Source organism: Heloderma suspectum, chromosome 10 (assembly GCF_057233095.1).
Source record: "Heloderma suspectum isolate Gila_16-S chromosome 10, 16-S_ref, whole genome shotgun sequence".
Lineage (NCBI taxonomy): Eukaryota > Metazoa > Chordata > Lepidosauria > Squamata > Helodermatidae > Heloderma > Heloderma suspectum.
This window is the reverse complement of record NC_139467.1, coordinates 10,493,160-10,505,162: the sequence shown is the minus strand read 5'-3', so window position 1 is coordinate 10,505,162 and position 12,003 is coordinate 10,493,160. Positions and strand designations below refer to the sequence as shown.

Sequence of the window (12,003 nt, the reverse complement as noted above, 5' to 3'; positions counted from 1 at the left end):
CTCAAGCCCATGGGCCATATCTGGTCTGCCTGGGTTCCCGGTCTGGCCCACTGAGGTTCCCCAGAAGGCCACGCCCCTTCCCCCTGGCCCCACACCCTTTCCCCCAACTGCCAGGCGTTTGGTGGTTTCCCAGCTTTTGCACGTTTCGCCCTCCCCCCCCTTCTAAAAGGTTGAGATGCCTCCCCTAAGGCGTAGTGACTTTCAGGAAGAGCTTTCAGCTAAAATTTGCAGGTATTTTTTGGCCCCTCTCCCTTTGCCTTCAGCCCCATCCACCACTGGAATGCGGCCCCCGAGAGCCTCTGTAAGATTGCATTCGGCCCTTGGGCTGAAAGCAGTTCTGCACCCTCGCTTGAGCAAGCTCTCATTGTGGTGGCACCAATAGCAGTAGCATCTCCTTCTACCTGACTGTGGGAACTGTGGATCGTGTCTATTTTCTGCCTCAAGGTTTGCTCCGGTAGTGACTGCTCCTATTTATTTATTTAATTTATTGATTGGATTTGTATCCTGCCTTCCTACCAAAAAATGGCTTGCAAGGACTAGAGTTGACTGGAAAAGAGGTCAGAGTGATGGGATTTTGTACCTAGCACTGAGGGTCTGAGAAAGAAGGAAAAGAGGGAAGAGGCAACCAGAGGGGCAGTGACTTGATTTTAAAACTATTTAAAGCACGACGAGAGCCGTAATTCTGTGCGATAGTGTGTGTGTGCAAAATTGCGGGAGCAGCTGACTGACCTCTCTTTTTCTCCTCTCCTCTCTTACCCTAGTGTTCATTCTGTGCCCCAGTGCCTGGACTGCACCCGATTCAACACCTGTCATGAATGTCTGCAGAACTTTGAGTGTGGTTGGTGTGGCAACTCAGACAACCCTACCTTGGGCAGGTAAGATTACTGTTGGAGATAAATGGTTCTTCTTCCTGTCTCTGTGATCCAACTGCTGTCTTTAGTCCAGAGATTGTGGGATCTGGCTGCCTCAGGCAGTGGAGGCAGACTGTTACTCTGTGATTCTGCATGCAGAGAAAATCGCACAGAATTGGGAATTGCTGGTTTAACTTTAAATTAATAGCATTAAAATGAAGTTACTAGCCTTTGCAGTTTTATAGTTAGTCTTTGAAGATTTCAGGCTCCTGTGCTTACCTTGCTAGAAGGCTTACCAACTTCTGGGGCTTTTTTTGTGAGACATCAAACTATTCAGCAGGCATAGTTTTCTGCATTGCTGGAACTTCATTAATGGGAAAAGTGACACTTGTTGGATTTCTCCCTCTCGTACAGTCATTACAGGCACATAGGAAAGGCTTTCCTTGGCAATCCTGGGACTGTTGTAAGGGGAATGGCTTCAGTCTGACTTCCTCTGCAGGTGCCTCCCTGGGGATTTCTCAGGCCTGAACACCTTCCTGAACTGCTCGGTGGCACTCTGGGAGTCTCACGGGCTGCTTCCCACCCATCCTGCCCAGTGGTCCTATGGGCAGTGCCCAGATGTGGATGAGTGTCGCCTGGGCCTGGCCAACTGCCACCCCTTTGCCAGCTGCAAGAACACAGCCGACTCCTTTGAGTGTCACTGTAACCGAGGCTATGCGGGTGATGGTGTGGCCTACTGCAACCAGACGTGAGTAGGGAGAGAATGGTCCTGCTAGCAGGCAAGCAAAGTGTTTTTAGCAGGTTTGGGGGTTCCTTGAACGTGGAAATTGCAAAAATCAGAGGCTCTAGGCAAGCAGGCAGAGACTGGGATGTGTGACAGGGAAGGTGGTAATGGGTCCATGGTTTGTGAAGGTTGTGTAGCTGTCTGCTTGAAACTCCCATTTTGGTTTGGCTGCACTTTCTCTGGTGACCCGCTCCTCTGGGCAAGGTCCTGCAGGAAGGAACCTGGGCAAAAATTAAGTGCCCTCCAGGGTTAAACACTCCTCCCAGGCTTCCTAGTGTGAGGGAAGGTTGCCTCTCGCCTTGCACACTTTTCTAGCCTATCCTGCTGTGTAGGAATTTCAAGAGAGGTGAATGAGTTATTACTGGCTGTTTAGCTTCGCTGGTGAACTGATTCTTTCCCTAGCTCCAAGTGACTGTTCTAAACTTGCCTGTCCACAAGTCTCCTGCAGGGTTTATATCTTACAAAGCTTTAAATTTCATACAATACTTCAAGCTTTAATTGGTTTAATTACTAGATTGAAAATCCAAAATGTTAGTAGTTTGCTCTATGAGGGCAAATTTTAATTAGGGAGGCTGAGAGTTAAGGACATGCTTGTTTTATTTTTTTTAGACTATTTTCGATCCTGCTGTTTTTCTGTACTAGGGAAGGAAAAAGAACATGTTAAAGATGGCCTTTCCTTCTTACAAGGAGTGGTAGCATTTGTTTATTCAACTGTAAGTTCTCACACTTCTTCAATATCTCAAAAATATGCCTATATATATATATATAATAGGCCCCAATATAATGGATTGATTCATTGATTGAATCATCTGCCTTTTAACTAGTTAATCAACTAAAAAAAATCTCTGTGGTTGGCAGCTCTAATTTCGTGTGAATCCAGGCTCCTAGGCCCAGGACATAAGTGTGTGTGGTTGTGTGAGGTAATGTCACCATGTAAACAGGCTGGCTTGAGTGGGGCCTTCTTGCTAACAACTCTGATGCCCTTCCTCTCTTTCTCTCCCTCTCCTTCATTCCCCCCCAGCTGCTATGATGAGTGTGCACATGGAGAATGCAGTGGGGCTCCCAACTTCACCTGCTTGTGCGATTTAGGCTGGACCTCCGAGATCATGGGGGCCACTCCTCCACCCAATGGGGTGCAGTGCAACGTGGACTGCGGCTGCCACTTCCACAGCACCTGCACGGTCAAGGGGGCTGGTGTTTGTGATGAGTGCCAGAGTGAGTCCTGTCTTTCCCATCTCCTGCGTTTGAAAAATGGCGGTGGTGGTTGTTACACATTGTATCTAATGCCATCAGCGTATATGGTGCTCTGCACCAGAGGCAGGCAACTTGGTGCTCATGGGCACCAGCACGACCCTGGACACCTTTCTTGGTGCTCACCAAGGTGGCTTGGAGTGAGTGTGTGTGTGTGTATGTATGTTTGAATGGGTGTGTATGAAAGTGTTTATGAGTGATGAGCTTGTATGAGAGAGAGTGTATGGGAGAGAAGAAGAGACGGGGAAATATGTTTGATAGCAGAGTGGGGGAGAAAAAGAGTTTGCCTTCTATGAAATAGGTTTCTGTTGACACTGAAAACTGGGTTCAAAGGAGTTGTTATGTGTGTTCAGGCTTAGACCCCACCTCTGCCTTGTACTCAGTCTTTTGGGTAGGTTACTTGTTCCTTGTGACTAGCCATGCTTCCCACGACAGCCATTTTGTGGTGGTGCCCAGGACAGTTCATCAAATGGCCAGACGTGCCTACTGGCCCAGAAAGGTTGCCTGCCTCTCCTCTACAGAGCACGACTGGGCAGGAAGTCTGTCCTTTCCATCCTTCTCCCCCTGCCCGTGTCCAGTTCCCTGCCAACGTTTCTCTCACACCTTTTCTCTGCTCTGCATCTCTTTGTCCAGACTGGACTCATGGTGAGCACTGCCACCTTTGCCGCCCAGGCAGCTACGGGAACGCCACCAACCAGAGCGGCTGCTGGGAATGCGCCTGCAATGGGCATGGCCTGGAGGAAATGGGCTATTGCCATGGTTCCACAGGAGCCTGCTACTGTGCCCCACCCACCGAGGGGCTGCACTGTGAACGCTGTGCCCCTGGCTACTATGGGGACCCCAGGTGAGAGACAGACCAGTTGGTTCAGTGAGCCTGGCGTCCTCTTAGTTACAGTGGCACTTAACTGCATTGCTTAAACAAATTCATGAGGGGTAGGTGTGTCAAGCCTATTTACCATAAAAGCTAAATTGAACTTCTGTGTTCAGAAGCAGTCTTGTCTCTGAATCCCAGCTGCCAGGGCTGTGCTGGCTGGGGGATGCTGGGAGTTGTAGTCCAACACATCTGGAGGACACCAAGCTGGGGAAGGCTGCAGCAATGCCATTCTTATGCTGTTCCTTGCAAACCGCCAGTATCCATCGCAATCCTTTCTTTTATTTCACTTCTGGCATGTAGTGAGTTGCTGCTTCAGACTTTCTATATAACATTTGGTGTGTCTCTCAACTGTATTCCTTATTTCAACACCTTTTGTCTCTTGATTCCACCTCGTTTAGGCCAGAACAATATATTACTCTTGACATGGGTCTGCCTCTGAAAACAGCATCCCAGGTTGAGTTCTCTCCCTCGCCCCGTGTAAACTTTGAGGGTGACACACCCCATGTCCTGATACCATCCTGTTGCGTTTCCTCACCCCTGCTCCACATCATTGGCTGCTGCTGAAGGGTGTGGAGAAACCCACAATGTGATCACTTCACAACATGGCGTAAGTGATCCTAAAATTACAGGGGAGCGGAAGCAAGCTCGACACTGTGGTAATGTTTTCCTGGCAACCCTGTCTGGAGTGTAACATATAGCTTTAGGTGTCCATGCAGTGCAATCCACACCACGTCTCAGGATCTGCCATTTCTTATGTGCTCCATTTCCTTATTTCTTAATGCAAAAGCTTGCATGCCATTAAAGACATAGAAACTGGATAAAACGTATTTGTATGTGTGTATGCGTGTGGAATTGTACAAGTTCTGCTTTTATTAAAGAAAAAATTAAAACCTGAGCCCCGGTTTCTTGGAAGTATTCCATAGTTTTAAGTATTTGCCTCAACTCCGTGGCAGTACAGAAATCCTACAGAATGTGGCTTTGGGGACCAAATTCAGTCTCCTTAAAAAAAGAAAGGAAAAAAGAGCACATTTCCAACTGTTAGGACTTCAAACAAGTTATGCTTGAAAGTAGGTGGGCAATGCCTGTTTGGAATTGCAGAAGCCAGAAGGAACAAGAGTTCCAGTGGACAGAGTGGGACTTCTGTGCCCTGCATACAGTCTTGCCTCTCTCTTTGGCTAGCAAAGCCAGAACAAGTTGTGCAGAAGAAAGGAAATATACAAATCTGCATGATTTATACAAAGGAGTTATCCTCCCACCAGTGGAGGCTGGCATCCCGGAGTGGGTTACTCTTCCCACTTATTCCAACAGGCAGGCCTTATACAAATTCACTTTTGCAAATTTGTCCCTGACAATTGGAGCAGTAACTGCCCTCTTCCAGTTCTGGTCCTGTTCAGCTCCGAGAGAGTTGACCAGCCACGGGAAGTCTGTCGAAGCTAGTGGTAGGCTGGCTTTTCCTTGCCTGCCCCTCCTTAGCTTATTGAGGGAGAAGGGAGTTGTCAAAGAAGCTGATTGCTGTTTAATCTTGCTGGCTGATTCCTAAAGTCTGAGATCTCCAACCTGGTGGTGCCCATGGTCTTGGCACCCGCCAGGCTCCCTGCCCCTCCCAATTTTCATTTTATTTTCTATTTTTGTGTGTATTAAAACTGTTTCTTTAACTGGAGGTTGGCTTGCTGCAAAGCAAAGTGCTGCCCTCCAGTGCCATCTTTATTTGTGTTCAAAAAATGGTTTTGTGTTTTGGAGCCCTGCCCCCACCTCTGCCTTGTGCTTAGGTTCTTGGGTAAGTTACTTTTCTTTTAGCCTCACCAGTTTGCCTTCTGGAAAATGAGTGTTCTGTGACTAGCCTTGCCCACCATGACAGCCATTTTATGAATGGGCAAGCAGCCCTCTGCAGCCATTTTGTGAGAGTGCCTGTGGCACCTTTCCAATTGTGCCCACCAAACCCAAAGACATTGGGGGCCTCTTCCTTGAGAGGCAGAAGCAATCAAAAGTGGCTGTGTTGTCTCCCCAGAATTTCTGTTACCTTGGAACAGAATTTTATTTTTGTAAGCATAGAATGCAAACATAATGTCCTGCATGGAAAATACCTGACACTCTGTTTTGGGAGTGCCATGGCTGCGCTACCCCTGACTTGGTCTTCTCTTTATTTTTCTCCCCCAGAAATCAGGGCATTTGCTATCAGGAGTGTGTGGGGCGCTCCTTGCTCACCAATCTCTCTTCCTCTTCTTCACTGAGCTCTCAACGGGCAGGGGGCCCCCCACCAGGTGGGCTCTCCTACTGCGTCTGGGTGTTGTCGACCAGTGATAACATGCAACCCTGTCGGCCCGAGCAGAGCTGCCCGACGATCACCCTTACTCTCCAGCCTGACACTCTCTGTATGGTGAGCTTAGGGGGCGGAGGGGTGGGCAGACACGTTGGGACCAGGGGGCTGGTTCTGTAGGCAGGCGGTACCAATCAAAGGCAGAAGTTTATAATCTAATGGATAATTTGGTAATGTCTGGAATAAACAGGAGGAGATGGGTCAGAAGAAATGACTAGAGTTTCACTGCGCACAGAGTCTACTATCTTGCATGAAATTTGGTATAATTTGCCTAAAATCATGCTGCTGACCCCCCATGTTATGGAGAATAGCCTTGAAGCATGAAGGCATTTTTTTTTTTAACTTAAGAGCTTTCAAACCAGACAGTATTCTGGGATGGGATCGGCTTCCTTCCCTCCTCCCCATGACCCCGCACCCTTCCGCTCATGCCTGCTGATGTTTCCTCCCACTCAACAGGGATTGGCTTAAAACAGTGTTGGGGAACCTTAGGTCAGGGGGCCAAATCCAGCCCGCCAGGGCTCCCAGTTTGGCCCTCTGGACGTCCCTGAATGGCCCTGGCTCTTCTGCCCTTTCCCCCGATCACTGGTCATTCGGTGGTTTCCTGGTTTTGTGTATTTTTCCCCCCATTCTAAAAGATTAAAATGCCTCTCCTAAGGCTTAGTTAATGGTAATAAGAGTTTTAAGCTACATGCTGGTATATTTTTTTGTATTTTTGGCCCCACCCCTTTTGCCTTCGCCCACCACTGCAACGCAGCCCCCCAAAGCTTCTCCAGAATTGAATTTGGCCCGTGGGGTGGAAGAGGTTCCCCACCCCTGGCTTATAACAGTGTGGCGGGGGACCATTGGAAATTGGAATCCTTCACCGCCTCTAAGACACACTGACATGTTGGTTTTGTGCAAAAGATTAGTATGGCATGGAAGAATTTGAACAGCCCTCATTTCCCTCCCCCAAATTCTTGGATGGATTCCATTCTTCTCAGTCATAAAAGAAACAAGGTCCAATTTGTGCAAATACCTCTCTCTACTCCTTGCCACAGGATCATCCAATCTTCAAAAATGCATCTGTACCTGAGTAATCTTTTATCTGTGGTGAACCCACTTTGAGTGCAGTAACTGCAGGAAAGGGGCATATAAATACACTCGATTTGACTCGACACACGGTACAATCCTAGGCATGTTTACTTGAAGGTAAGTCCCACTGAGTTCAGTGGGCTTACTCCCAGGTAAGTAAGCATGGGATTGCAGCCTTAATCTGCAGCATATTTTGACATCACAGAATGGGGCTGATTTTAAAAAATGGTCCACTGTGGATAACTCAAGGGGTCCCCCTTCCATTTCTCCTCAGAATAATTATGTCTATGCCTTTGATGGGCTGCCCGACTTCCTGGACACAGGCCTGATCCAGTTAGATCGCACGCTGATTGGGGCTTTCTGCGGCCAGGGTCGTCCCCATCCCATCACTGTGGAGGCTGTCTCAGGTAGGAGGGAGGAACAAGGAGGAGGGGAGTTCTGATGCATGGTGAGAGCTTCAATTCATTGCTTTGCCTAATCAGGCAGTAACGGTCCATCCAGCTCAGCATCCTGTCTCTGACTGTGGTCAGTCAGGTGCTATAGGGACTTCAACATAAGGGCAATGATCCTTCCATATTAGTGGGTTGTTTGCTGAACCTTGTTCACCATGCGGTGTGGCTTATTTTCTCGAACAAGCCACCTTGACAACCCATCATTTGTTGTTGAGTTGTTCAGGGTAGTTAAGCCACACTGCATAGCTAACAAGCCACCCTGACTGCGTTCAGACAACATGCTAACCCACGGTTCAACAAACAACCCACGGTTCAAAACTTCCATGAGCTTAATGAGCTTCCACCATGCATTAAAAGCATGGTTGTTCAGGCAGGCATTTGGGGTGGGTCAGGGTATTTTTAGAAATATGATGTTTTTACTGTAGAATTTTGTTATTTTAAACTGTTATACACTCTGTACATCGCCCAGAGTGGCTGGGTGACCAGCCAGATGGGCGATTAATAAATTCAATCAATCAATAAACAAATAAAAAAAGCAACTGAATGTGGGTTAGCATGTTGTGTGAACAGCCCCAGTGAAGGTTCGTGAAGGGCCAAGCCTTATTGGGCATTATTGTAGACCTGCATGAGGTGGAGCATACCTGTGGTCATGCATTATGGCGAAGATTGGTAAATGGCAAGCAAGCTACTTTTCAGGAAAGCTTGACTGCCAATACTCATCTTTGCACTGAGAATCCATGGAAGAACAGAGTTTGAAAACGATCGTAATTTCCTGGCTTGTCCTCCAGCAACCCCACCGCAGTGACATTTTTTCCTTCTCTTTCTCTGAAGCTACACACCTTTCCCTACAGCGGTGCTTCTCTGATCCTCTCTCCTTGCACGCACTTGCAGGCTTTCTGGTCGTTTACTATGAAGCCAACTCCAGCGAAGCTTCCGGCTTCAACGCCACCTACACGGTGCACCGCTGCCGACCCAGCTGCCACCCCAACCAGGAGTGCCAGGAGGGGCGCTGCATTTGCAAGGCTGGATACACTGGGCCCAGCTGCCAGTTCCAGATCTGCCCTGCCAACTGCAGCGCTCTTGCTGGGCAGGGGGTTTGCAACCGGGTAAGCCCGACATTGTGCATATGTTTGAAGGGCAGGAATATCTGAGAGAGATCAGGGGACAAGTCTGGTCTGGGTGGCGCAAGGTGAACCCCGAAGCTCCTGGGCTCTTCTGTGGAGTTTAGGAGCGAACGCGGGTTCCAGGTCAGAAAATAGTAGCAAATTAGAAAGGCATTGCATTGTCTGTACTCATAGGACAAGTAAAGCACCAAGAAACGATGATATAGGAGGGTTGTGTGTAATTCAGTTCCACTGCACAAATGCATTGTTCACACAGTCCCGCTTCCTGAAGTATACCAGTTTGATGGTTTTAAAGCCAAGTTTCTAGTGGGTGGGTGTGAGGTAGACTGAACTTGGTTTATAGAATCATAGAATTATTCCATAAATGGTTTTGCGTGAACGTGGCTGTGGGTTCAGTGTTCTGCATGCTTCCTCCCTATGGCTTGCAGAAAAATAATAAATTATTCAAAACAAGCCATGAGCATGCACATTTGCATAATTTATTCAGTCAGCAGAATTCAGCCTTTCATGCTATAGAATTTGATCTTTTTAGGATGTCTCCAAAGGAAGCTGCTCCTTTCCCCATTCTTGTGGTACACTATTTTTTTTTATCACCGAAAGTGTGTAAAAGCTCCAAATACATCAGAATGGTGAAAGGGGCAGGTAACATAACCTAGGTCAGATGGTGTTGAATTCATAGTGTAGGAAAACGTTGATACATAGACTCTGGAAAGGGTTAAACCTGGTGGCGGGAACATTAGTGCTATAGGAACCTTATCTGGTTGATCAAACAAGAAAGCAGAAAAATGACCTGGGTAGTATTTTTTTGGGGGGTGGGGGAGAGCCAGTTGTATCAGGAGTTGTCTTCAGCCAACCTCAGATGGTTTGATGTTGGCCTTTGACTGACAAGCCAAGGGTGAGGTGATGCAGAGCCAGTCCCAATTTTCAAAGTCCGTACCTGCTGCACGTATGGCTCCCCCTGTGTCCTCACTGTATCTTCTCATCCTCTTTGCTCCCTCTCCCCAACTTTCTCCCAGAGCCTGGGCCTGTGTGTCTGCAGTGATCGGTTTGCTGGCGCTGACTGCTCCATCCCACTAGATGCTGGCAAGATCATTTGGGAGACCTTGATTGACACCCAGCTGACTGCTGTAAGTGACTCCCTGCCCCCATAAGCTCCTTCCGAGAACAGGTGGAGCACAAGTTCTGTACTTTCCACCTCCTAGGTCATGGTGGACTTGGAGAATCTTCACTTTTGTCAGTCGCCCCTGACCTAGACGCCTTGTATAAACTTCCTGAAAAAGTGATCGTCCAACTTACGGGGCATGGCAAGGAATAACTGGTAGCCAGCGTTTGGAGATGTTTCAAGTGGTGCTGCTATAGTGGCTTTACTGTTGTTTATCTCGGTGTCTTGCAGTTGTTCTCCATTTCTTGATTGGATTTTATGGTCATTAAAATCTGTTAGTTGCGTTGAGGGCTCTTTGAGCCTTGTGCTTGGGTCATTGATGCATTTGGGTCCTCATCAAATAAATGAAAGGTGTATTGCCAGTCTTGAAAATCGCCAGGGTTTGGGCTCTGAGAACAAGCTCAGGGCATCTAACCAGGTTGTCTTCTGCACTTGGGATCTCTGTGGTGGCATGACTAATTATACGGGGTGGATGTGGCTGGTGAAGGTCCCAGGCCCTCCAAGGGGGATGTCCTGGAGTTGACTCCTGCTCCAGGAGAATGGTGTATTGAATCTAATGATCATCTGTGTTTATTCTAAGGACACAGCCAGCCGGTTTCTGCACCGCCTGGGTCACACCATGGTGGAAGGGCCAGACACTACACTTTGGATGTTTGGGGGCATGTCACTGCGAGAAGGAATGCTGGGTAATGTGTACAGGTAAGAGACTCTTGCCCACCCTGCCCGAGACCACTTCCGTGGACATCCACAGCCCTTCCCATCATGACAGTAGAGGGCCCTGTCTCTCTACAGATACTCCATTGCTGAACGCCGCTGGACTCAGATGCTGGCGGGGACAGAGGACAGAGGCCCAGGGCCCAATCCCCGGTACTTCCATGCAGCTGCCTACATTTCCTCGTGCAAGGCAATGTATTTGCTTGGTGGGCTGACCGCAGATGGGGTGGCCAACGATTTCTGGCTGCTCAACCTCACCACGCTGCAGTGGAGACTTGTGCAGGTAACCCTCTCATGTGGACCATGAGCAATTGATGGGCCCCTGGTTGTATAAGAGCCCAGCTGGATCAGACCGAAGGTCCATCTAGCCTTGCATCCTGTTTCCATCAGCAACCAGCCTGATGCTTCTGGAAATCTCCCACGCAGGGCATGACAGCAAAAGTCCTTGTTGGAGGAGGGAGTTATCCCAGAGTGGGTTATCTCCCCCCACTCACTCCCGAGGAATGGTCTGCGCTAATTAGGCAAGCTTGAAGCTTCTGCCGGGAGGAGGTCCCTTCAAGTTCTGGCTGCTTCTGCTCTTGAGACAGGGTGTTCATTGGAGCTCCTTTTTGTCGCTCTGGACCCCATTGCTTTTGCTAGCAGAGTTCTGGTTTTATAGCTGGTTTTCAGTATTACGAGAGAGGCAGGGAAAAAAATCTCCCACTCCCTCGTACCTGTTTCCCGAGGGGTGATTTCTGCCAGGGTGCACATGCAAGCGCTTGTTACACCGGTCGTTTGTGTCACCCTGCTGAGTGCCGAGGAGAGTTGAATCATACATCCGCACCTGATCAGAAATCCAGCAATGCTGGTGCTTATCGCTTGGTAAATGATAGCAGGAGGGGTTAAGAAGTGGATGCTGGTGGACACTTGGACGTCCCATTGGCCTCACTGGCTGGGAATGATGGGAGCTGCAGTCCGACACATCCAGAGGGTTCCAGGGAGGGGCAGGCTGCATGCAGAATGATCGAGAGAGGAAGGGACATTCTGCCCCACCAGCTCCCTGCCCCTCCCTGTAAACCTCCTGGCCCTGAGAGGGATCCTCTTGTCTTCCTGACTGCCCCAGGACCCCCTGATCCCAGCAGTGGCTGGCCACACGCTCACGGCGCGGCGCAGCTCTTCCTTGCTCCTCATTGGTGGCTACTCCCCCGAGAATGGCTTCAATAAGAAACTGCTGGAATATAACGTGGCATCAGAGAGCTGGCATGCCAGAAACCAGGCTGGAACCCCCCCTACAGGTAGGGAATCAATTGGGCCCAGGGTGGGCCTCTGGGGACAATCAGGTGGCTGTAGAACCAAAAAGGCTGGAAGGAATTCGGGGGTATGGCCACCTTGCTAGTGTATTTTCTTGATAGAAGCCAGCCATC

The 12,003-nt window shown here is 48.9% G+C and overlaps 1 protein-coding gene across 2 annotated transcripts in view; it reads left to right on the top strand.

The window, feature by feature from the left end:
* Positions 1-12,003, top strand: part of MEGF8 (multiple EGF like domains 8) — a 71,079-nt gene that overhangs the window by 32,036 nt on the left and 27,040 nt on the right. For both annotated transcript variants that reach the window (XM_084815067.1, XM_084815068.1), the window contains 11 exons: positions 762-875; positions 1,351-1,599; positions 2,657-2,850; positions 3,520-3,730; positions 5,918-6,137; positions 7,423-7,555; positions 8,492-8,706; positions 9,741-9,851; positions 10,467-10,585; positions 10,679-10,883; positions 11,703-11,874. In XM_084815067.1, the coding sequence (XP_084671193.1) occupies positions 762-875; positions 1,351-1,599; positions 2,657-2,850; positions 3,520-3,730; positions 5,918-6,137; positions 7,423-7,555; positions 8,492-8,706; positions 9,741-9,851; positions 10,467-10,585; positions 10,679-10,883; positions 11,703-11,874 (1,943 nt within the window). The remainder of the gene's footprint in view (positions 1-761; positions 876-1,350; positions 1,600-2,656; positions 2,851-3,519; positions 3,731-5,917; positions 6,138-7,422; positions 7,556-8,491; positions 8,707-9,740; positions 9,852-10,466; positions 10,586-10,678; positions 10,884-11,702; positions 11,875-12,003) is intronic.